Genomic DNA, 27,724 nt, shown 5'->3' with positions numbered 1-27,724 from the left:
CCAACCATTGTCACCAACGTCAACAACAAGCGCCGTAATTTGTTGTTCACGAATAGCCAATAACTTCGCGTCGAAAATGCATATTATACGCCGTAATTGTTCGTAACATGAAAAACGTTATCGACATCCCGTGCCAGAACAATACCCAAGAATAAATTTAATAATACGAGCTGACCGCACGGGCATAACTTACTCTCTGGACTCGACCTGAACGACGCCACGGTGAAGTATTTAATTTCAGCTGCTCTATCTAATCATCTAGCTGGCCAAAATTCAAATGCCCCAACTCATATCAAAGCAAACAAGAGTTTGCTTTTGGTATACTGTAAAACTCTGCTTATATAAACTTCATTTGTACGAGTGAAATTTTACAATACAGATCATTTATCATTCTATATTCCATAAAATATACAATTAATTTCATAATAATACGTTGCATCAGTAGTGCATAGTTATTGTCCTGTATACACGGTATAAAATAAATAAAGAATTATTAATTCGTTGAGCACTACACGATCACTGTGTTCTCAAATTCATTCCCAAATTCTTCAAGTTCGAAACATTATTATAAACATACAATATTTGCGTGCAGATATTTAATGGAACTCAATTATATACACGGAAAATCCTATTAACTGAACCAAAGATCACATGTATGTAACGATTATAATCAATAATGTTGCGTGAACTGTGCTATTTAAATAATTTTTATTGCCAAATAACATAATAATTGAGCATCTTCAAGAATTTAAAAACTTAAAAAAAGACAAAGATCAGATAATGTGTAAAAAATGATAAAAATCGCAACTTTTCTCCGGTCAAACACTGGTTCTCAAACTGTGCGGCGCTCAGCGAAGCTTTGTAACGAGGCCGAGCGTGTTCGATCGGCTTTCAATGCTCGAGTTCGCGTGCTTTATAGACCTAAATATCGCGAAGTGGGTAAAGAGCACGCGAACAAATGATCCCAATGACGCGGGGCCATCGGGGTCGAATCGAGCCGAGAAAAGGCCGAGCAATTACTCGGAAGCGCGCACTAATCGCTGCGCGAGATTCTTCGATCTCATAAACGGTGAAGAATGATAATGGAGGCTTTGCCTGTTCGGAGTATTGCCATGCTTATGGATACGTAATGCTCGTATAAGAGCAAGAGGAATTTTAGCTGAGATCAATTTTCTTAACTCCTTGTACCCTACTGGCGCCTTTATATATAGGGATATTGATAATACAAAAATGTTTTCTTGTATCGTTTCTAATAATAAAGAAAGGACAAAACGATAACCAACTTATGTAGAAGTAAATGTTGCATCAGTATGTAAATACAATGTGATATAATGTGAAGTGTATAAATAGTGTATAATCCTAGAACACCATCAAAATTCATTTCAAGAATTCGATTCAAAATTCTTGAAAATTAATTCGAAATTCTTGAAATGAATTTTGATGGTTATAAGAAATGGGATCAGAAGAGTAAATAATACACCTTACACGTGAATATGTAACAGCGATTCCGTCAACTTCACGTTTTATTGAATAACCAAAGTGGTAACACTATAGTACTGACATTCTTCATAAGTGTAATAAATGATTAGCCTAAAAATTCTACCGCTGCATCGTAGTGATTATCGTCATCATCGTCGTCGTCGTCGTTCTTATCGTCGCCATAATCATTGTTATCGTCGACAATTATTCGTCACATTATTCAAAAAGAAAAAAGAAAATCCTCTTTCCAAGTCAAAATATAAACGTACCATTTAACACCGTTCTTTTACATATTTAATTACTATACGCATATAATTGGTATTGCGACAATCTTGAATTAAAATCGATGGCCAGTGGTGTGTAATCGGTATATTTGTGTTCGCGTGTATTCTTATTTTATATATAACGTATATCTTATATGCATTCATAGGTACACTTATGGTGTAAATCGTCCCGGGATGGGATAGAGACCAAAAATTTTGGCACGCGTATGAAACGTACCATAAAAATCGCGACGTCAACAAGTTGCACAGATCGATCGTATTCGTCGACACCATATTTAAATCTATTTCCACTTGTCTCTAACCATCGTCTATCTCTCCACTCTTCCTCCTTCTCTTTTCTTTTTTAAATCTCACCAAATTTTCACAGCCAACCAGTAAGATCAATCAAGGCAAAAAAAAAGAAAACAGAAGACCTCGATCCTCCGCAAGCTGATACAAAAAAATGTCATTCTCACCAAGAAAGCCTGACGTAGTGGCTGAATGGAATGTAAAATTTCGGTTTTTACAGGAAACACAGTTACTTTATTGCGAATGTTATCCGATAACCGCTCGTAATTAACCCTACTGCGATCCTTTAGTCTTTTCGAAAAAAATCATTAACATACGATTCAAACGAGAAATCAAGAACGATTGCCCTATAATTTCCTCAAATTTAAGAAATTTTCTTGGTGATAAAAGTTACGATCCGATCGAAAATGACCCACGGAGCACAGCAAGATTAAAAGACGCCGTGACTTTAATCGCAGAAGAGATACAGTAGAAAAATAAACGCTTTAAGACGTTCTTGAGCTTGGCGTTGGCGCATCTCGAGAAGCAAAGGAACTGACGGAAAGTTGCGGAGGTTCGACACGCTGCGTTCCTCGATATTTGCCAAAGGAAAAGTCGCGATAAATTTTTTGAATTTATTCGACGCACGATTCAACGAGCATTGAGCTTGTCTGGAGCGATACGATGTCCACGCGATTTTGCATCAGTGACGCTGTGGAATTCGGCAGCTTTACATTTGTAAAAATGCAACAATCGATATACGATGCGATAAAAAGAAAACGCGCGTTTCAATCTATCCATCAAAAAGACCTCTCAATTGAAACGAGCATTTTTTCTTCTTTTCTTTTTCTTTTTCTTTCCTTTCCTTTTCATCTTCGTCAATGTGTCGAAGAAACGATTTGAAATTTTCTAGATAAAATCTCTTATAATTTCTGCAGTATATGTAGATATTCGACTATCCAGTTGGTCGAATCGAATTCGTCGATCACAACACCGAGGACTCGCGCGGATCGACCGGAAACATTACCAGTTTGCCACCTGTTATTGCACTATTCGGCTATTGCGGAGGAATCAACGTGATATAATGATTACAATCGGTGGTAGGACTTTTTAACTGATTCTGTTTATCGCCATTAACGCTAGAAAGACCAATAGAGTCGGTTTCACTAATGAACAGAATTGTGTCAGCTATTATTCCCACTGACAAGTATAACTATTCGTAAATTTTGTGCTTTTGTTGTTTTGTTTGGGTCACTGAAAGTGTTTTAACTCGTAATAGTATCTGCAGTTTTAGTTTATTTTTTAGCTGATTTCCAACTTTTTTGCCAAAACAATAAAATATGATAAAAGGATTGTAATAAAATATGAAGCAGAATAGTTTACTTGTAACTTTGCCGTTTTACATCAATAGAAATAGATATAGAGAAAATGCTCATATTGCACAGTAACTGGAGATAAAAACTAGAATAATGAAAGTTTAGGAATACGTGTTTTATCTAAGACAATAACAAATTATTCTTCAACTGTGGTGGTATTTCTAGTGTCAAAGGATAATTGTGTTAACAGTTTTTAAAGAAGCTTCGAAAATGGTGCAGCACCGAGCTGATCGTCTCTACCATTTAATGCATACATTCTACATGATGAAAAGAGGAAAAGAATAACATTAATATCGACGATGTGTACAACTATCTTAAAAAGAAAAAAGAAAACCAGTCGAAAAGATACGATCAAGAGGAGTTCCAGTCGATTACGAATGCTCCTATTTCCTCTTCGTGTCTCTTGATCGCTTTCTCTTTCACTCGTTTCCTTGCACTCGCTCTCTTCTTGCAGAATTAATCGCTATGGATCGTTAAGTAACAAGAATTTTCGTCGAAAAATAGGACACGTCGCATTCTCATCTTTCACGGTCCCTTCTTTATCAGTTTCATTCATTCTTTCCCTCTCTCTCTCTCTCTCTCTCTCTCTCTCTCTCTCTCTCTCTCTCTCTCTCTCTCTCTCTCTCTCTCTCTCATCCTCTCTCCTCCATTCTCAAGGATTAATACATATGAATTGTGGCGGCTAAAACGTTAGATACGAACGGATACAATTGTTCTCGATTACTTTGCTGACTCTCAATTATCATCCCCATTTTTTGTTTCTTTTCATTTTTATGAAACAGTTTGGAACAATCTTGGAAATAAGGCCATATAGGGCCTAAAAAGCTTCTCTAAATACACATGTAGTTAAAGAAATCTTCGAACAGATTTTTATCTTATAGATTAAAAAATTCATTTAAAAAAATTCATTATCAATTGTTCTGCGCGGTAACAATGACCGAGAATCAATAGATCAACGAATAATTTACTAATGAATTCAGCTTTAAAAAACGCAAGTTCGATAGATAACAATTAACGGACGAGTCCCGTCCAAGTAACAAATCGGAATAAAGCTAAACGATAATTTCCCGATTCATCACGTCGCGTGCGATCGTTCCACCACGACATGATCATCGAATTCCGTGGAAAAATATCACGATACCAAAATTATTCACGATCAACATGTTCAACCGGTTCGATATCAATCCTTCTATTCGGAATGTTCGTGATCTCGATCGTACCGAATCCTAAAATACATTTTAGACGCGTTCGATTCGAGTCGATTAACCCTTTGTGGTCGATCATTTTCTATGTATGTGTGTATAAATTACTCACGATTCCTCATTTAATGTACACATTTACGATGATTATAGATTTGTTCGAATGGCGAGTGTGTCTAGAAAAATAAATACAGCGTGTACTGTAGAGAAGTATCATAGACATTGGTGACCTAGCGATGAAAATTTCTATCACATGAAAAATCGCGACAAATATACAGAGTGCTATTAGAAAAGGAATTAAGAGTTTGTAGACTCATATAGTGTCAGATGGAATAAAAAAATTGTTTGATTAACTTAAGTTGAAAAGCCGATACCTTTAGTGTAAAATGTGATTTTGTATGTATATTTTGCAAGGATAATTAATTTTATGCTATTATGATTTGCCTCGTCCATAGGAAATAATAATTAATGAAAACTATATTAAATATATAAGTTTTAAGATGCAATGGATAGATATGTATGTTACTTTTCAGTTATTGCATATTAGCAAATACAAAATTACATTTTACTACAAAAAATATAGACTTTCTACATTCTATATCGATTAAGAATTGTATACTTATTCTTGATGAATACTATAAGCACTTTAAATTTTCATCCTTATTCCTTGATACACTGTATAATATTTCTTTCTATGTATATATATATATATATTTATTTATTTATTATATGTTTTTTTCTATAAGCTTAATCTCCCGCAAGGGGTTAATCATTGATATGCAATCGAGCAAAAGTCATACGATCGTGTTAGGACATTCAAGACCTCCCGAAATCAACGACTACATGCGACAATAGATTTCTGTTATTTCTCCTAGTCTCTATACCGTTCGAGTGCTCTGAAAGTTCGTCGACACAGGCAAGAAGAAAAAGCGCAAGCGCGTATACACGTATCAATGTTTCCTCAACATTTCCTTCCGTTGCTTTCTGCTTTGTTCACGTACGCGTAAATATTCTTTTTCTTCTGTTCGATTTATATCCGCTTACGTACGGTGGATCACGATGCAACGTTACGATCGATAGTTTCTCCTTTGATCGATGATTTTACAACGCAATAGCAATTTTATGTCTTGCAGAACTGTCAAATATTGATATTAATTTGTTATGCTGGAGTACGATTTACGATGACCCTTTGCAACGCTATACGATCAGTTTAACTATTTCACATATGATTAATAGTTTCTCTTTCTTTCTTCTTTTTTTGCCTTTTTTTTACCTTGGCCTTTTATGTATGTATATGTATATACATACATATAAATTGAAAAAAAATTCAGATTTATAATATATTTCACCGGTGTTTTAACAATTTACTCGGTCCATTAAATTTCTATAAGATTAATTCATCATTTAAGACGGTAGAAATGAATAAAGATAGTAAAAAAACATGATGTAGAGTCGTGTGTCACAAAAGAGTGGCGAAACCTACCGATCAAATCTACCGTGTACATTCTATTAATTTTCTTACAATTTAAATATTAAGATATTTCATTTCCCGTAAGATCATCAGCATTATAATTTCACAATTACAATCTTTGACTTTGTCAAATTAAATTAATAACCGGCTCATTGCTCCACGTACACGTGATTTTGATGGAATAAAAGGACGCCATTTCCGTCTAAAGAGTAAGACAATGCCAACTTTGATAATTAAATAATTCGAGTTTCACTAATATTATTAATAATACGAATAACTTGATATAGCTTACGTTTTCAAAAAAATTACATAATATTGCTTCATTAGATAATTCATTAAATGATATTTACTTCGTTGATAAAATAACAAACACTTTGTCGACCAAATTATTAAATCTTATTTAACAAACAAAGCGCTTCTAGAGATATTATTATTATACTACATTTATTCAAATACATTACAAATTAGTTTATAAAATAATGTAATCATTCGCCTGACAAAATAAACAATGGCATTTACTTGATCAACGAATAATATTTCTAAATTAATCAAATAATATCAAGTCGATTCACGAAATACAAATTTGAAAAAAAATCTTTTATGTTATATTATTTGCTACACCCTTTAAATAATTTTCAACGGAAGCTGAAGAAATTTTCTAAACTTGTAGAAACCACGAAAGATTCGAGCTTTTATTTTATGCCAAAGTTCATAAAATATTAAGAACACTTTTGGTACTTAAATCAAAAACAAGATTGGAGCGTAAAAATTTTAACACCGCAGCAGTATTGACGAACAAAATGATGAGCATTTAATCAAAAAAGTAATACCATTTAATCCAACAAAACTAAATCCACTTAATTTACAAATTAACATTCTTGATTCCCCTGACGAAATTTCACGAATTCATTGGCACACGGAAATGGTAGCAAAGTTAGTCGACAAAATGGCATCCGCCAACAGAAGGAACCGTCTCTGGTGGCAGTTATAAGCGAAACAAATGACGTTTCAATTTCGTGTCTGTGGCATTTTGACGCGAGCAAATTGTCTCGATTAAAAAATTCACATGACATTCTCGACAATGACACGCGAGCAGTCGCTGGAAAACGACGAGGATTCGGGACCTCTACGCCGTCACTCTGAAAAACTTTGTTTTAGTGGGAATGCAAATGGGGAGCGTCTCTCGTGATTATATCCGGCTTAAAACACGGTCACCTTTTTTATGTTGTAAAAATCGCACTCGTTCTCGCTGCGCCAACACCGAGCGCGTAAATTGTTATATATAAAAAAATTAAAATTCTTCTCGTAATGCCTTACAGACCACAGGTGAGCTAGATTCAGCTATGATAGATTGAATGGACAAGCAGGTATAGTAATTTACATGAACAAAATTTTACTTAGTATCTAATTATTTGAATTCAGTGTAATTAAGCACTAAGCTAAACATCACTCTTCTTTATTTTGACGATTAACGAATATTTGCAAACAAAATATGTTAGCAATTAAGTTAGTACGCGATGGCTTTTTAAAAGCAATATTAACAAAGTAATTAATTAAAAAATATTAATACGAAAGATAAAGAATATCTCCGGTAAACTGAAATACTTTATGATGAAATCTACGGATGCTCGTATTAAATTTCGTTTTACATAATTTGCACTACTCAGTACTTACTCCCGCTTCTCAGTTGATCGTATCTACCTCTCCCCCGCCAATTCTATATATATATATATATATATATATCAAGCACATCTTTCTCTGCTCGAGATTACGATGGAAATTACGCCTGGAAAAACTTCGATAAAGTCCATAAGGCGTTACGAGACTCGTAAAAATGAAAAAGAAGCTAACAACGAGTAAAAATAAAGGCATCGAAATCGTACGAAAAAGACCACGAAATCGTTAAAGAAAAAAGTGAAGAAAAGTGAAAAAGTACCATACAAATATCGAAAATTGCATCCAAAATAATAATAATAATAATAATAATAATAATAATAATAATAATACACGGCGTGCAAGGATAACTTTTTCGTTACGCGTACAACGAGAAAGAAAAAGAGTAGGAAAAGAAACGTAGGGACAGCCGAAAGGGAGAGGAAAAACAGAAAAGAGAAGAAAGAGAGAAAATTAATTCCAGAACGATCCGGTACGAGGGAGGGAGCTTGCTAAAAAGGACAGCATAAGAAAAGAGATGAAAAAGAAAGACAAGCGACACACACGCGGGGCGGCATGTACGCGGATTCCGAACGCATCCTCCAACGACCGCATACGGTGTATACAATATTCAAAAGTGCGTACAAATATACATATATATATGCATATATTCGCGTGTATAGACCGTTACAAACATGATAAAAGGTAGAGAAAAATGAAGCCGGCCGCAGAGCGGTCGTCATCGATAAAAATCAACCAAAAAAGATATTCACGTGTGTAAAAAATATCGACCCCTCTCGTCTCGTCTCGTCTCGTCTCGTCTCGTCTCGTCTCGTCTCGTCTCGTCTCGTCTCGTCTCGTCTCGTCTCGTCTCGTCTCGTCTCGTCTCGTCTCGTTTCGTTTCGTTTCGTTTCGTTTCTCGCTTCATTCATTTTCTTGCTTTATTTTCTCGTACGTTTCTCTCAGATCGAGTAGCATACTTTCCTGTCTCCGTTCTCGGACAAATTACTTTGCCCCGATACGATTCAGCTATCAACGTTCTCGCGCCGCTTTACATCCCCCTTTCTCCTTACATATAAGAAAATCTTCATAGTAGCTGTTAATCGTATTGAAGAAAATAGAAATCTATATTTCTCTAAATATAACTATTAAATATAATACATTAAAAAAAAGGAAAAAAGAAAAAGAAATCAACGATGGAAAGCGTCGCGATCACGCATCGTCGTTTCTAATTATATCTATTTCCCTCTCTTTTATCCCTCTGTTTCTGATCCTACTCGAAACAAACTACCGTTCTCCCAGTCTCGGTCGCTCCTAAAAACTCGATCTACATCGAGCAATGTCACCATGGAAAATGACCAGTCATATTCTCTCCCTTTCTTTCTCTCTTTCTCTCACTAACACACTCACTCACTCACTTACTCTCACTCTCATTCTCACTCTCACTCGCTTGCTCGTTCACTCACTCATTCACTCACTTACCCACTTACTCACTCACTCACTCACACTCACTCTCTCATACACATACACACACACATTCTTTGCCGATCTCTTTGACATCCTTGCCGACACGATGAATGCATCACCGCGGGTATAGGCACGACCTCGACAATCAGAACGAACTTACGTGTGGGAACGGAAGATCTGTCGCACGCGCGCGACGGCTGATCGGCCACGATTGAGGGAGCACGATGCGAGATATCCTCTTTTCTTTGTTTCCCCTTTTTTCCTCCATGCTCTTTCTTCCACGCTTTCTTTCCTTTTCTTTGACTTGCTGCTGCTGTTGCTGTTGCTGTTGATGGTTGCTGCTGCTATTTCTGCTGCTGCTGTTGTTCAAGTTTACTCGGCGGGGGTGGTAACGGAAGATTTTTCGTTAGCGGGTATGTTTGGTCGGAAAAGCGTCTCAACCAAGGCCGGCCCATTGCATAAAATCGGGCACCTCTCTTACGGGAACATCCCTTGCTAGCGCCTTCACCCTCAAGTTCCTGTCATCCGTTAGTAGGACAACTTCCCTCCTGAGACGTCGTGGCTGACCCTCTTCTGTTGAAACGAAAATTCCGGGATTTTTTAGCTTTCCAGAGGAGCTATCGGTTCGATGGTTGGATGGAGAGAGTGACATTCAGGTTGAGATGGTGGGTGTTTTTGTTGGATCATGGAAACGAATTCCTTTTATCCAGAGACGCGTTTCGTTTAATCTATCCTCCTTAGTTAAAACGTCCTACTTACCATCTCGAAGCATCCAAGAAAACTGAAGTTTTATTACTCTTTCTAGCATCAATTTAGAATATTTATCCATTATTTCGTAACACAGCCTATGTAATATAAATTTAAGATCCAAATGTTTTAATATACAATAACTCACGAATGTATTTGGATACTTGTAGAGTATTATAAAGAACGAATAAATATTAGACAGGACATTTTATCTAAGGAAGGTAGCGATATAGTTTCGGTATGTCTTGCACAATCATGCCATGTTTTTGAACGTTTTTCCAATGAAGAAACCTCCGAGATTCAGAAATTCGAAAATAAAACAAAAATTACGTAATAGCAAATTATCAATATTACAAATTGAGACGAATAAGCAGCATCCTATCAATTAATAAATTCTATTCCGATAAAGGTGAATAAAAGTAACGAATAGGTCGATCACGAGACCATATGTACTGTCAACGCCGATAACGGTTTATCCGCGAGCGGAACGAGCATTACAATCGGCCAGAGGCGGTATTAATCACCATCAAAGCGTCGGGAAACGCTTGAAACGTGTTCAGAGTACCCTCTGAGAGAAATATGCGCGGTGGCACCGTGTATGTACGTACCTGCATTTACTTGATCTTTGTTACCCGCCTTGCAGAGGCTCAAGCACGTAGCCAGTATTCTGTCATCGTTTCTTGTCAACCCGTCCTGCAACAGAATTACAGATGTTTCGCTTATTATTTTTATAAAATGACACGCGACTCAGCATCGCGGGAATTTCAATTGGCGGCGCTTCTGTACCTTCAAAAGATTCTTCTTGTTAGTTTCAGAATTTTAACCTTTTACAACGGCACGTGACTTCATGAGTCAGATATGGATTGGATTGTTCGAAAAGTTCGTTGCATCTTCATTATAAATTTGTATTAAATAGTAATATAATAATAGGCGTTCGAAAAAATACTGTTCTTAGTTGTATACCATAATAAAAAAAATTAAAGAGAAACATAAAAAGCTCATTACTAAAACAAATTTCTTCTATGAATGAGACAACGTTGAGCTTCATATATCTAAGAAATTTGGAAGTTTAATTGGAATGCTTATCTTTGTCTGTCTCATTCACCGAATATAGTATAACGTCATTATTATTTATTATGATCTCTACAAAACTTATTAGTTTCTTTTTTACTTTATTATTTATATTATACTATGTATTATTTGCATTTTCTATATTTGAAGTTTTCCATAAATGAATAAACATCCGCAGTCTCATAGTCATCTGCACAAACCAAGCTGATTCGCTCACCTCGTCAACATCCTCTTCTACCGTAAACGTGCTGGACGTGAGCACAGTTCCTCTGGTGGTCAAGCAACGAATCGCCGGATTTCTGCTTCTCGCGAAAGCCAGAGCTACCTTCGCGCTCTCAGCCACCCTGGCCACGTGTTCTGGATCCAAAGTCGCCCTCGAAGCTGGAGGACAATCTCTGGCGTCCGCACCCCTTGCCAGGCCTTCGAGTTCGTTCAGAACTGCAACAACAATGGAAACGATTGATTATTGCTAGACAGCGGATGTTTATATAAATTCATATCTTTTATATATATATTTTTTATATAAAAGTTTCTGTGTATATTGCTCAATATATGTACAAAAATTTTGGTAATTCACTGTATATAAAAAATAATAAAACTATATCATCAGAAAAAAATTTATTGGTATCGACATCTGTGTAAATAACAATTAAAAAAATAGCGATATAAATATTCCATTGAACTTCTCTCGTCGAATAAACAAAATATTTTTGAGTTTTTGTATAGTTAGAGAAACAATAGAATTTGTATAAAGAAACAAAGAAAACAGAGAAAAGTTTTATAACTTTTATAAGAAAAGTTTTTATAAGTTTTTATAAGAAAAGTTTTATTAATTTCCTTAATCTTAAAGCAATACTTTCTTTATTATGTTCAATTGTTTCCATAAATGTCTCTGTCTTTAGGGGGAAGCATGCAAGATACATAAAATCGAGAAAGGGAGGACGGAATAACAGAGGGATGAATCTATTCGTAGGAAGTGGGAAAAGTTTTTTCATCGACGCTGTTGCCCAGGGAAAACAAGCGTCAACGCAGAATTTCAACGAAGGAACCTTAATAGTGTTTACTCGGACTTCGGTTGTCCAACCCCCGCTGCGTGAAAACGCCCCTAACGAACTTCCTGTCGAGTCATGGGAGGGTAACTTGGCTGTTGAATGACGCGGATATGTGTGAGACCGCTGAAGAAATAACGATTCATTCTGCTAAATAATAGTTCTGAGTATCGCGAAATAAAGAAGTAAAGAAATAAGATAAAATAAATTTTAGGAAGAGGTAGGTAACAACGAATCTACATTCATAATAATATTATACAGAACGTCACTAAATTACAGATGAGAGATATTTAAAATCATTAAAACCAACGATATTAGCTTCTCTTTTTGAAGAAAATCCCACCGCGCGCAACTGTGACAAAGGTAGTAAAAAGAAAAAAAAATAGAAGTGAAAGCAAAAAAAAATTCATTAAAAAGTTAAAGAGTGGCAAAGACTTAGTGACTTATCTGCTGCATTAACAAATGTTCTATCTGCAACTAAACTAAGACTATCTAATTTAATACATGATATATGCGACATTTGAAACTATTAAAATCATCTAATAAACAATTAGATCGAAAACTATTTCTAGATTTCTACAAAGAAATTTCAGAACTTTCCAACTTTGCTTAGAAGATAAAAAAAACACGAAGAATTTGAAATATTTCAATATATCTCGAAAAATGAAGAAATGACAGATAAAATACTTTACCTAAGTGAGATAGAAAACAGATATCACTGTGCCGCTTGTATTACTAACTAGATTTATTGAATAGTAGGGATGCACAATGAAATATTTTGTTACTTTATTTACTCAGAAAATTTTATTTATCAATTTAAAAATTTTAGAGTTCTTTAAGAATGCCTTTTTTAACAATGCATCGATATAATGGCAAAGATTAAAAGATGCAAGAAACGTTAATATAGTCAAGAGTGTGCATACCTCATGAATTAGCAATATTTAATTAATCAGGAATGAATATTCGTAGGCAAAAATATTGACTTAGATTCATTCCCTTTTCAGTTGTACTGCTAGTAGGAAACATCGTGTATAAATATTGAGAGAATTTCCCGATTTCTTTCGAAATAAAGACGCAAAGGTCACAACAACAGAATGATCTCGTCGCAAATTATCGATAAACTCGCGGAAAAGCAATTTGAATCTCTCAAATAGGAGAAAGGAATCAGTTTCTTGCAGCACGATGCAAAAAGGAAGACTTAATAAGGAAAGAATAAAATATTTCTGAAAAAAAATGTCGTAATACGATTCTGGGTTATTTTTACGACGATTTTCCTACTAATCTTTTTACCTATCTTTCTGTCAAAAAGAAAAATACGAATATATTAAGAATTGATATTTATTAAGTTCACTCAGTTTATTTTTAAATTTATTTTGGAATAATTTATATATTATACATATATATAGAAGAGATGAGGTAGACTATACAAACGACTCATTGTCAGCGATTTTTTTGCTGAATTAAATAAAATATATATTTTATATATAAAATATAATACAATGTAATTTAACGGTCTTCCGATTTTTATACTCTATTTGTCTCTTGATTTTTCCAAATGAGTGGAGACTTGTATAACCAGTTTTGGACATCATCGTAAACGCCCCAACATATCATTGGAATCGGGGAAAATCAACCCAAAAATAGCATTAGATGCCGAGACTATTATATATAATATTACTATATATTATATATAATATAATATAATATATATATTATATATAATAGCACTATTTGCCGAGACATAACTGAGATAAACTGGGATATTTAGTAGTGGATCCCAAGGTCCAACGTCTTGTTCCGATTTTGCTGAAGTGTTGCTTCGATCAGCCACGAAGTAACACACGGCGAGGTAAAATAACATTCGTATACATTATAACATTCGACAATTACCATATCAAAACTGTCTGGAGGTATAGACGTGTCTTCTAGCGATACCTAATGTTTAGAAATGCCACCTTCGAATACGTTAACACAAATTACGTCATCATTGGGCAAGATCAAGTCAGCAATCAGCTCACGATACATTGCAACTGGTTTTGGAATCATCATGTCCATAGGAATCAGATTGAGCGGAGATATTTTTGTTATGACCTTATCCACGATGAAGGCATTACCAAGTAACACAGCATTCAATATGCTACTGTATAGTTGCTGAAGAGCACAAAAAGGGACTGCATCTTTGATAGAACGCAAGATCATTGTATACGCATTTCAACAATAGAGGAAAATGTCGAAAAATCCAAATTATGGCTAGACATACGCGGAGAAAAGGAATTGGAATAATGTCCTTTGCTCCATAAACGCTCAACTCGTCATTCTTATCCTTCACGATCTTAGGTATCTTCCGCTGTGCCAGAATTTGTTGTATCAGAATTTTGTCAAAAATTCTGTTTTGTCCAACTCCGTTTATTCCGAGTAATTTTACGAAATCAGATTACTGTTCTGTTTCAACAAAATATGAAAACAATGAAAGAAAGAAACATCTTCGTAAATTCTGCAACGCAACAATGTTTCGATACACTGTAAAACAATTCAACGAAAAGCAACCGATTGTTAGTAGATAACTAAAAACGATGGAGCCGACGACACAGGAGGATCTATCTTTATCCAACATTTCATATTTCTATACATTCCTATTAAAATAGCATTTAATGACAAACAGGTTTATTTACCTAATAAAGTTGGAAAGGTTTACTTGATTAATAAAAGATGAAAACCTGCAGCTCCTGCGCTAATAACTGACTATAAAAGATAATTTTTACGAAAATAAGTTGATCTGTAATTCTCCAGTACGACCAGATCGCGACTTCAAGAATGAAGATAGATACAAAATAAATCATATAAAATAAATCCATTAATTTGGTCAAATTTTTTCCCCAATCATTTTGTATTATTGAATTTTATTCTTCTAATATTGTAGCTGTGAATTTCAAGAATTTCCTGAATATCTTTTTCGTCATTAATCTCTTCTTTCAGAAGATTAAAGTATTTATAACATTATAATAAACTAATTTTCTTTTCTGTCTTTTCTCAATTATGAAAATTTTTCTTCCATTGCCAATTAACAATTAACAATTAACGACTTTTATTATATCCAATTAATCGATTCATCTCTTTAACAATGTAAGGGTTGATCGCTGCTAACCATGAAAAAGAGAAAATAAGAAAGCTGATGGTATCGACTGACATTGTTACTTATTTTCGTTGAGACGAATTGTCATGAAGAATCGGGCTTGATGAACGGCGTTTAAGAGCGCTAATGTTGCGCGAGGAATCTTGAGCGAAAAGGAAGGCTATATTCTGTGTTTCAGTAGCACGTGTTCTGTTTCAATAAAATTATTTTCTGATAAAGATGTTCAAATCATTTGTCACTCTCACGACCCTATTTATAGCACAAATAGGGCAATAGGAAGGACAAAGATCGAAAAAGCATTCTCCATCGGTCGGCGACCACCAGCCATCGCCCACGTACGGATCGTGGCTGAACAACGTGGCCGTGTCGCGTCGGGCCAATCGCCGACTGTTTCAGCCAGTATACACATGCATTCATGTATGAGCCGTGAGAACCTAACTGTGAACGCAGCCCGTTGTTGGGGCCAGACGGATCGTGGCTGTCCACGATGCGCGACAGGGTCAAAGGGCAGCGCCAGTCGATTTTGCATGAACGCGCACTTTCGTTTTTCCGTGCCACCCGGGTGGCAAAAGAAGACCAAAGAGAGAAACTAGCAAGAGAACTGTCGCCTTTGAAGACGAGCACGAGGATGATTAAAATATTCATTCGGACACCATCGACTTATTTCTTTCTTCCGATCCGCCTCTCGGAGGAATTTTCTCGAAATAGATTCTGTCTTTTTCTTTTCTTCGACGTCGCTGCAGAAGAATCTTTAAACAAATTCTTTCGGCAAAATTTTTCAACGAGGTTTCTACAATATATTTCTAGAACGTCCTTTTAGCAATAATTTCTGGAAGAAGATTTCTGAAAAATTTTTTAGATGATGCTCCTTAGATAAACTTCTGGCAGAGACTGTTCGGAGAAGCGTCCCCAAGAATTTTTTAATGTAAGTATGGATGTTGATACGCGGAGTGTTTTATTGGAAATTGGATGATATTATCGAGTGAATGAGAAAAATTTCGTTGATTTCGTGGACCTCTTGATGTGATTCTGAGATCGTAACGATACCAGTAAATTACTCCACTTACGACACTTTCCCCATTCCGATGCGGCCTCAACATCACGAATGTAGTTTCAACAACCAATGATCCCCCTCTCGCCAAGACGAGTCGAAGAAACATTTTTTTTCCACAAGCCCAAATAAATTAACCCACTGTCGGAGTAGACTGGAACGACAGGAAGGAAGCAAACTTTCATCCATATTCACGAAAAATCAGGGGAAAAGAGTGAACGAGGGTCGAACCGTACCTTCCGGGTTGCTCGAATAAACTGTTGTCTGCGACGTTCGGCCACCAAAAAGTTTCGGAGAATCTACAAGCAGACGTGTCTTTTTGTCACGACCCGTTGCCTCTATGTGCTTCCTTCTTTTGTGGTCCGCTCCACACCCTTGGAACAAATGGAACCCCTTCGAATCCAATAATTTACTGGCGTATACACAGAAGACGAGGACCGAAACGTGGTTTCAACGGCAAATACGACGCCACCCATTCAAAACATTTTCAATTGGAGATTCAACGACATTTGCTATGCATTAGACTATCCCCACCATTCACTTGCTACGATATACGTGTAAAATTCGATATGGAGTCGCAACAATTCCCTCGATTCATCGACGGATCGGTTAAATTACAAATGCAACGAAACAGGAAAAGAAAATATTTGTACCTGTGAATGTACCTTGAAACTTGTATTACACAGTTTGTGGCAATCTATGGAGTGGATAATAAAATAAAATATTGACTAAAGTGTTAAAAATTGTCAACAAAGATTTAAGTCTATGATACCCACCATTCATATGCGATGAATATTTCGATAATAGTTTAAAATTCATTAAAAATACAATAGAGAATATTAAATCAAATTTTATAAAACATTCCTTAGATAGGATTTCGTAATGGACATTAACGTTGCTACTGGCGAAACAGAATAGTTCGTGATAATGACTGGGCGATGTCTCGAAATTGATTCGCCTGAATTATCGAGCCAATTATCACTAATCTGTGATCGTGCAACAGTGATTGGTGAACCTTCCATTTTAGATAACCTTGAAACCTCCTGAGTATATTTTATCTCAAAAGAACGACCCCCTATTGCTGCTGTTTCATAGAGGTTAGTATAATAATCGATTGGGGTGATTTGAACATAAAAGTGTGGAATTACAGTATAATTACTCTGATATATTGCATGAACAACCTCTGGCGATCTCTTTAATATCGATAATATAAAAATCTGTTGAAAATTTTGAGGAAGATATATTTCAGAAATTGACACGGTTTAATATGTCGTTTGCTTATATTAGAAATTGAATAATAGTAAAGAGACTGATAACTCTTGTTATTTTCGCTTGATGATTCAATTTTCGTTACGTTAGCCTTATATAGAAAAATGTTCTACTCTTTCTTTTGACAGGAAGGAGTTACGACAGTCAGTAGATAAAACAAAGCAGAACGTATTAAAACTACTCTCATGACATAAAAACTGAACTAACATTTACCTCTCTCAAATATTTGTACACTTATTTATGTTAATCAGATTTCAACAATTGAAGTGATTGCGAAGAATACGAATACTTCTTTACACTTTAGAGGTCGTCTGCTCTGACAAGCATATAGTCTAAATTCCCGCGTGTATTTTGGAGCGAAAAAGAACTTTCCAGGCAACCAATATTATATCTAATATATTGATGACGGTTTCGTATTGTTTCGTATGAACACGTAATATAAAAGCACTTTCATTCGTAGCATGCGTTGCTTTTTTTACTGTTTTACTGTTTTTTTACTGTTTTCTTTAACAGCAGTTAAAGTTTTTATAGGATACCGCATGATGCATAAAAGATGCGAATTCGCGTGTTTCCCCCAGAGTGTTAAGATGCGCGTAACAGGAATCGGAGAAAAAAATACGATACGAATTACCGTAGTTCGACTATAAATAGAAAATATAATCTTACAATATCATAAATTATGTATCAAATATTTTCATTCCAGGATATCTTCCAAACCTTCATCGACAAAAAAAGAAAATTGCATGAGATAAAAAAAGAGAGGTAAAAGAAGTGCAGTAAAAAGATAAGAAACACGTCGGGATTACGATATTCGATCCGATCGATTCGCATCGGGCCGCCTTTTATTTTCGATCCGCGAACACAGACCTTGGGACACGCGTGCTCGTGCACGAGTCACGACCTCCAGCTCGTTATTTATCGACGATTATTTCATACGTTCTACTTTTTCTTCCTTTCGCGACTTATTTTGCATGGTATTACACACCTCCACCTCGCATATGATATTCGTCGATGTTCCTCAAAAAAAAAAAAAATTCGCGAAAGCCGAAATCAACCGGTTCAGAGATGTTCTTAAAGGACCATGCAGAATTATTTCGTCTCTTTCTCGTAACACAAATTACGTAAATTGTTTTGTATTCGATATTAGCGACATCAATTATTGACATGAATATTAAAAATGGTAAAATTTACGGTGGATATTAAATTTTACAGTCTTAGGAAATTCTGAAAGTTTGATAATACCAGAAGTAGGAAATTTACTAAGCACAAATTGTATTTGGCATACTTGGTCTAAAAAGCAATTAAGAGGAGTCTACACACTTACCTACAAGCGGCACCATAAGCGTATAAATCGGTTGAGCGCCAGCAATTGCTTTCGCAATATTTTGTAATTGTGGTAGATAGTCGATAAAGCAGTTAGTATCCGGAACCAATTGTCTAGGTCTCACTTCGATTTCCACCGAAACTGAAGACTTTTGCAAAATTTGCTAAAACACAAAAATTCAATACATGAGTCTTTTTTCTATGCCATATTTGTTGTACTTACCTTTCGTAAATATTTAAAATGCATTCAAAATGCTTTAAACCAATGATACCGATTGTAAGAAAAACATGATGAAATATTTTAACGAAACAAGTTATTATACGCTACACTTAAATTAAATATAATTATAATATTGACTAGACTGTTTAGTATTCTATAGGAAAAGATGACTAAGTTACTTTTGCGGCGCCGCGGCAACGGTGGTATGATTCCTAGCGCAAATAATTTTCGTGAAAGAAGAAAGAATAATACGCTACTATATAATAAACACATCCCTTCGAATAAATTAAAACTATTGAAGGGAAAAAGGAAGAAACGCGAGAAACTAAAAAATGAGACATCTGATCTGCTTCTTCTCTCAGTTCGATCCATACAAATCTTGTACTATTTGTTTAAGGATCGAGAAGGAGGCGGGATGTAATGGAAGACGCATTGACCATCGATTGAATCCCACGCATGTCCTCATTGTCAGTGAAACCATCGCGTAGAATAATATTGAGCCAGAGGCATAATGCGAATGCCAAGTAGCCATTGTTATACCGAGGGAAACGAAGATAATGGCCCTCTAATGTTACCCTTGCTTCGTGAAATGATATAGATATAACACTTTTCATGATACTTTTCAGTAATTAGAACGTCTTTTTGAGATTATTCTTCATCAACTCTTAAACGATTTTCTCACACTTCTCTAGTGTCGACTACCTGATGATTAGCGCGCGACTTTCAGACTAATAACTGTTTCCATTTCCAACCACGTATATATAGCTTTCTATAGCGTACTTGTTTGCACTTACGGTTGCAACTGATAGTTACAGGAAGTAAACGTAATGAGATGGATCTTGATCCGATAAATTTCCGAGAAATTAATAAGGAAAAAATTCTAGGAAAATAAACATCGAAAAAATACGAATCCGATTATTTGATAATACAGATTAATGATAATATAGATTATACTCCGTTCAAAGAATTGGGTCAGTAGAAATAAGTAGAAATAAATAATATCACTAGTGCAGCTATACTTCTTTACTAATGCTCTAACGAATGATATCTTTTCTATGTGGATCTATCATCCTGGGTATAATAGAATGTAGTCAATGTACCTTTCTAAAGTAATCAAAAAAACTTTTCTTTATCGATAATTGTTGGTAATAATTAAAAAATATTTTCATCCCTTATAATAGTTATTCAAACCGGACCGCTTGAAAGTTAATATTTTTTAGTCGTAATGGGTAGAGGTGCCTTGGCTTCCAATAATGTCTCCCAAAGAGGGAAATATTCCTGCACGTACGATCTCCACGTGCAAATTGCACGTGATAATCTATACGCGCATTTGTTTAGAACAAAGCATGACGTCACGTGCCCAGAGACAAAGCCACGTGTACCTACACCAACTCAAGAAATACAATTCCAAATCAGGCAAAAATCGAAGATCTAACAGTCGAACGGTCACAGACCTGTCATTTGGAACGAACGATACAAGAATTGTTATAGAACATTTTACTTGACTATTTTCAGTTATAAAATTAACGCATTCCTATGAACTGTTACTCCAGCGTTTTGTCGATCGTAAAAATCGAAAATATTCACTGCGGCAAGGAATGGCGTCTGCATGACGATGCATAATGAACGAACGTCGTTGAAAATCGTCTCGCGGCGGTGATATTACGAATTCGTAGGTATTTCGAATGGCAGTGAATTCCGGAATGTTAGCTTTCCACGAGCTCGCAACGAACGCACAATACATGATAATTAAGCGCGGAACTGAACGTCTTATCGAAACGTAAGAGATGAGTCGTTCGTTTCGCGTGACACAATCGCAATATCAAATGCCAAAATGTTATAAAGGGTAAAACTTGTATCGAAAATGTTGCTTGCATATTTGTACGCGTAAACGCTATATGCTGCTTATTTATCTCGAGAAAACTAAACCAAAAATAATAAATTCTTTTTATATGAATCATGCGCAAAATAAAGATTACCATTGCCAATATTTCTGTACGTCATTGTATATCCATCATGTAAATTTTCTTTTAGAATAAAATACTTCATGAATTTCTTATTGGAAAAATCAACATAGCAGCCAATTGTTCGTATCTCTGTTATCATATCATTTTCGTATGATATATACCAATATTTGATATTTTATCTTGCTTGGAATCTAACATCTATGATATTTATATAAATTAACCACGTAAGAATATCTTTAAAAAGAATGAAGATATTCTTGAATACAAAGTTCGCACTTGATAATTTTATAAACTCACGGCACGTTTCAACGATTCATATGAAATGGGAAAGATCGTGCCAGCATAACTGGAGTTCCATGTGCAAAGATTTAACCAAGCGGAATTTCCTGGCCAAATTCCATTTTTCAACTTTTAAATAGTCGATAAATATATACCATGAGAGTGCCGCTTCTCAGAACATTGTAATACGCGGCGCGAATTGCTTGCGTTTTGCCTTTGTTCCTTAGCGTTCGTGATAGCACGCGACGAAAGTCGAAGAGGAGTACCGGTCGCGCTTTTACTCCCGTTTAAAGCATTCGCGAATTCCTAAACGATCGAGCACGTACCGTTGTGCCCGTCGCCTCCGTCCGCGTCTTCGTCACTTTTCCTTCGTTCCGATCGTCCCCCGTACCCCACGCCGTCCCTCGAGCACGAGTGGCGCGTGAGAACCCGCCTTGAATCACGCACCGCGGCTCCAACACCCACGCATATTAAGCGCGCCTCTAGCCACATTGTAAATGTTCCACGTCCACGTTGACGCGGAAACCTACTCGCGTCACGTTAAGGACAGGTTCACGGTTCAAGAGAAAGAGAGAGATAGAGAGAGAGAAAGAAGCGTAGAACACCAGACACTGGCCGATCGCGCCAATTTTACCGGACAACCTGTATGGCGAGGCGTTCTGAGAAGTTGGGCGAGTTCGTGCGGTTAGGTGCGGTGGATCGTAACTGGGATCGACGATTGACTGATAAAATGAAGAATCTCGAGAGTTGAATCAGGTACTCGTTGATTGACTAATTGATTTAATCTCTCTTTGGAAATGTTGGCTCTCGGATTTTCTTGTTTTTAGTAGAGCTTGCTCAGAAATTTAAAGTACCCGATTAGTTGGCTCCTATTGTTTGTGGAAACAAAACTGTCATGAAATTAATTCATATGATGAAGGTTTCATTGTATCGAATTAATTAGATAGAGACGCTAAAATGCTTTGCTAATAGTGCGAAGGATTAAAATTACCGATTACGCAATCTCGACAACATTACTCTTCTTTTCTTCAATGTTATACACACGACACCTGCTGGTCTCGAATTAGCATAAGCGCGATGGGAACGCGTTCATGGCGTATTCCCGCGCCCGTAAGAAATTTCATTCAACTACCACGGGATGAGAATCAATTAACGGTATCGCATTCCAGCGAAACGACACTACACCTACCATAAACGATAAGATGTACCATAATTAAAAACATAGCCGATCTGTTTGGTGGAATTTATAACTAGGTCAGAAAGCGTGTGGATCCCGATGGACTTCCGATTGAGCAGCGAATAAATGAAGTGCCGAGCAGCGATTACGTTCGAACACGATTACCCGCAATAGTTGCCAGGACTCACCGCACATTCCTGGCTGTCTCGTGATTATAAATTGCAGACCGGAAATGACATAACTAGTCTACCGGTTCGATGGAGGAAAAATCGTTCAAATTTATAGTGCATAGGATTATACACGATCGTTTAAATCGAACGTGTATAATATCCGAGCAAAAAGTATGTTTCGTCGAACGGAATCGTTATTACAAAGCTCGCTATTATAGAAATATGTAGCTCCAAATAATGTAGAAATCAATATTCATTATTTTTCCGAATTTTGAATCAAATATCTTTTTCAGGTTGCCGAACTCTTAAATTTCATTTATGGTGTATTGCCAATGATTGTAAGGAAATTTTAAAATTCAGCGTGTCTTTGACCTTTTTTAGACCCTTGCTATGGTAAGGTTTTATTTTTATTCCGTATTACGAGTGTATTTCGTTACACATTTTTTGGAGAATTATCGAAACATACGAATGTTAAAGAATATATGTAATCCAAATACCTACACTAATAATATTAAATTTAAAAAATCCTTAGTAATCTTATTGCACACTTGCTTATCACGAATCGTAGTCGTCATTATCATCCTCTCTTTGCCACAACTCCGTTCTATTATATCTCTATACAAACAACCCTAAGCTTCGTCCAATATATACCATCTCCTTACGTAATCAACCATATATACCCAAGCGCATAATCAAACGTGTGCAACAAGCAACAGTAACACCATCCCCGCAACATCCATTACCGAGCCACATAAATTCGCCTGACCAAGCTTCAGATCGCGTCATCCGTTGCATTATCGCCCGGAATTCCTCCGATCAGCTCGTGTACGCGTCATGTTCCGTGCGCTAACTCGTGCGAGTAAGATCGTATCTGTACGTCCTCCGCAGTCTCTCTTATCTGAAACGCCTTAACCTCTTAGAGATAGCGCGCGCAAGAACGCGAGCGGATGAGCTACACCTGCGCGTGCGCGCGTGGACATCCTCCGCGCGCGATCAGCGAACGGACGAACATGGAAAAGAGTGGAGAGTCCGTGCTCCTTTCTCGAGGAAGCGTGTAAATAACCGAGACGCGAACATGCGATCAGCTTTGCGTGATTCGATGGGACACGGTAATTGGGATGACGAGCCTCGTGCAACTGGGATCATGGAACGAGATGCGACGGCAGCTCGTTCACGGCCGCAACGAGATTCGGACTTGATTAATTGTGGCGCATTCTCTGAAGTTTTCAAGTATAGAAACTATTTTATTTTATCTTATTTCATTTTATTTTATGTCATTTTATTTTATTTTATTTTTTATTACCATTACTTGTACTTTCTATATCTTGTAATTTCTACGTACACCATTAGAGTAGTTTCGAATCGTAGATACCAATATAATTACCACATTTGCGTCTCGTTAGTATTCATTTGAAAATTTATATAACACACATAGATATAAAAGCTTCCCACAGCGAGTGTTCAAGTAGATACTTTCGTGTGCTAATGTACCTATCATAACATTCTACTTTATTTCTACCATCACATCAATCAACTTACTCGATTCTCCAAAAAGCCATTCATACGTCATCCCAAATCCTATGCCGTGCACGGAATAACGATAAACCTTCCTGAAAATAGCAAACGGCGAGAACAAAAAAGAGAAAGAAAGGAAAGAAGCAAACCACCGACGAAGAACTAACAAGTATTAAAAAAAGCACCTCTCGTAAGTCCGTCTAGACTTTATTGGCCGCTCCACCCGGCCGTGGAATTAGCAGGCAGAGTTACACGCGCGATATATTAAGAATAATCGCATTCATAAATGCAACAGTTGCGGCTACAACGATCGGACCGCGTGTAATGGCGCTCGCAAATCAGATCTTCATGCGCACCCACCTCTCGATCGTCTCTTCTCCCCGCAGTCGTAAAGTACGCCCACGCTGAGATCGGCTCTCGACGACAAATACCGGAACACCTGGAGGGGCCAGCTGATGGCTGACGCCACCTCCGCGAGGACCTGTTACACGCCGAACAAGTATCCCGCCGTGTCAAAGTGTAATCCCCTGGGGCCGTACGTTTGCAAAGCGGCCTCGCGGAAAGCTCAAACCGTGTACGCTTCCCAGCGACCCGTAATTTATGCACTGACATCTCTGCTGGCTTGAACTTTTCGAATATCGAGAACGACAAGCGGAAGACGAGCGTGAAATGTTTAAGGGCGACTACAAACGGGTCGACTAGATCGGTCGACTAAACTTGGTCGAGTCGGCTAGTTGATCGCCGAAAGTTAGTCGATTAAATCTTTGCTTCCACACAGAGTAACTTACTAAAATTTCTCGCCGATCAATCGCTTAATCGAACCGCTTGTACCCAGCCTAAGGACAGTTGTGCATTTTACACGATTTTCGCGCGATAGTTACGCTACAAATTGTGTATCTACATAGAATAGTTTCAAGAATTTTTACTATGAGATACGCGGTAGAAAATTTGCCGAGAGCTTACTATCACTATCCAACGGATCTCTCAAAACCGTATTCATTTGGCATTTGAGAAATACCTTTTGTAGTTTCTATTCGGAGCTCGCGCGATCGCAATGATATAACAGTATAAAGTATAATATAGACAAGTTTGAAAAAATATTAGATGATCATTATTTTTTAATATGATATATAATTCAATAACATGATTTTATATTTCGATATGTCTCCCTTGTGTTCGAAAAATTATAACAGTCGATTAATTTTTCTGAAACGTACCATGGCACGTATCGCGTCATTAGTTCCATGTGGGCTGAATCAATAAGACCTGCATTCCTTCCGCTAGCCAACGTTCCAACATCGAACGGTACGTCTGATAAACGTACTTAAAGGCATAAAGAAGGATCGCAGAGAGAAGGCGCGGGTAAGCAGGCACCGTTGACGTATCCACGGCAGGAAGAAGGCAGACCAAGAGCAACAGAGACTCGTAAGACGGAAAGGAGAGATACCAAGTCGCGGGGAAAAGCTTGGAAATTAATGGAGGTTCATTGAGGTAGTCCCCGCAAAGAGCGACTAGTTCTACGTACCCTCGACACGAATCCATTCTTCCTGTACAACCTGAAGACACTCAGTCTCCGGCCGTCCTGAGAGTGCTTCGGTGCAACGACGCAAACATTGACATTGTCACGAGCCATACCACATTCTCTCTCTATCTCTCTACTTCTTTCCCTCTCCCTTTCTCTCGCTCTCTCTTTTCTCCGTTCCTTTCACCCCGTTCGTGAACCAGGGATTTCTCCTCGTCACGCTCAATCTTCCTCCCTTCGCGGCTTGGAATCGCGCGCTAGCACCCGGCGGGAAGCATCCGCAGTCTCAAGTGCATCCCGACTCGAACAACGTACCACGCGCAACACAAAGGAGTGTTTGCACTGTCGATGACTGAACTAATAGAAACGACGCGGTACGATCCTTCTCGCGTGTACCCTCTTCTCGTTACGACTGACCACCAAAGCCAGGAATGTTCGCCAGGTGTCGACGAGTGGGATAGATTTTCCACGCTAGGAACCGTACATTCCGTAAATGCTTTTCCCCGTCCAGGAACACGAATTCTTCCAGGCGAACGTTTCTTTCTAAGTTCTTATTTTATACAGTTTGGTGGAAGATCGAGTGTGGATGGTTTCATATCTACTCTTTATTGTGATGATAAGAATAAATGAATCGAAAGATCGTAGTAGAAATCAGGATTCGACGTATGAGATTTATAATCCCAATTTCTGAACAAGAATTTAAAAATGACACTGATAATCAAATAAAGTATATCTTTCTACGATTTAATAAAACAAGTAATAAAATCTCAACGCATTTTCTACATATTTCTATATTAATTTTCCGTCTTAAACCATTTGTAAATTGTTTGTTGTATTCTATTTTATTGCAAAAATTAACATTGGCTTATATGAACTGGCTTATATCATTCTAATACTCAGTCAGTCAATTGTAAACTTTTAAAATTTACCTGGTACTTTCTTAAACGATTCGTTTACCCTGAACCCTACGTTTCATCCTGAATCCCGTGTGGAAAGCGTTCGCACCACCCTCGACGTGTATACAAAAGGTGAAGCGAGTGGTCGATACAACATGGCGACACGCCTGTCCCTGAGATAGCGGAATATTGACCTAGGAGAGAAGTTTTCGCCGAATTGGAAAGGAAATCACGCCTTCGACTGTGACACGTCGGGAAAAAGTAAATCGTCACCTATGTACACAGGCGACTAGATGGCGAGATGAGTGAAGGGTGCTTCAACAGTCTGAGGAAAAATCTATCGAGAAGAAAAGGTTTCTTGTCGAATGCATCACAGCCAGCCGGCTCTCCTTCCAAGAAAAGTTATGCTTCTGATTCGAAGAGATGAGCTCTCTTTAACTCGAAACGAGAGAGACAGAAAAATCAGGAGATCTGATGGAAAACCGTTTCAGAGAAATTCTATGGCCGTTAACAAAAGTGTCTGTCAGGAATGTTAGTTGAGCTTAAATGATAGATACGTCGAGATCAGAATCAAATCTTAATGCTAATGGAAAGATGAATAATGTAGAAATGGACGAAGAATATTTTCGTGCACGGTTTTAGCTTGATTCGAAGTTACTGAAACTTTTTTCTATATCTCAAAATATTTTTATAGAGTTTCCTAAATTATTGTGTTTATTATTGTTTTTTTTCGTGTATATATACACATTTGTCTTTTTTATGTATAAAATTTGAGGTTATTTCTTATATAGAATATATTATTAATAATTCTTAGTTTTCATATTTATGTTTAATTCTTATCATTTAGATTAATCCATTGTGAAAGCAATATTAATATTAATAAATATTTAAATGTATATTTTCTTGATATGGTCTTCTATTGTTTAAATTTCTATTGTTACTTATATTTCTGTGATACGTCACAATAAATTGCGTAATATAGGTACTTAAACATATCAATAAAAACTATCATGAACTTATTGTAACGAAGAAGTGAAAAAATGTATCTTTATCAAGCAATGATCTTAAAACAGTATATGTTTTACGAGTTGAAAATACACAAAGCCAATTTCGTTCCTCTGATTCTATTATCTCGTCTG

At 36.8% G+C, this 27,724-nt stretch overlaps 1 protein-coding gene across 3 annotated transcripts in view; it reads right to left on the bottom strand.

The window, feature by feature from the left end:
* Nucleotides 1–1,492: 1,492 nt before the first annotated feature.
* The window catches only part of LOC126916617 (telomerase-binding protein EST1A-like), a 147,654-nt gene continuing 121,422 nt past the window's right edge, over nt 1,493–27,724 (bottom strand). For all 3 annotated transcript variants that reach the window (XM_050722584.1, XM_050722585.1, XM_050722586.1), the window contains exons 24-27: nt 18,841–19,003; nt 11,232–11,452; nt 10,552–10,636; nt 1,493–9,769 (exon numbers count right to left, since the gene is read on the bottom strand). In XM_050722584.1, the coding sequence (XP_050578541.1) occupies nt 9,633–9,769; nt 10,552–10,636; nt 11,232–11,452; nt 18,841–19,003 (606 nt within the window). In that variant the 3' untranslated portion in view covers nt 1,493–9,632. The remainder of the gene's footprint in view (nt 9,770–10,551; nt 10,637–11,231; nt 11,453–18,840; nt 19,004–27,724) is intronic.

The sequence above is a fragment of the Bombus affinis genome, chromosome 5, assembly GCF_024516045.1.
Source record: "Bombus affinis isolate iyBomAffi1 chromosome 5, iyBomAffi1.2, whole genome shotgun sequence".
Classification (NCBI taxonomy): Eukaryota; Metazoa; Arthropoda; class Insecta; order Hymenoptera; family Apidae; genus Bombus; species Bombus affinis.
Note: the sequence above shows the minus strand (reverse complement) of the source record. Positions and strands in the feature narration are given on the sequence as shown.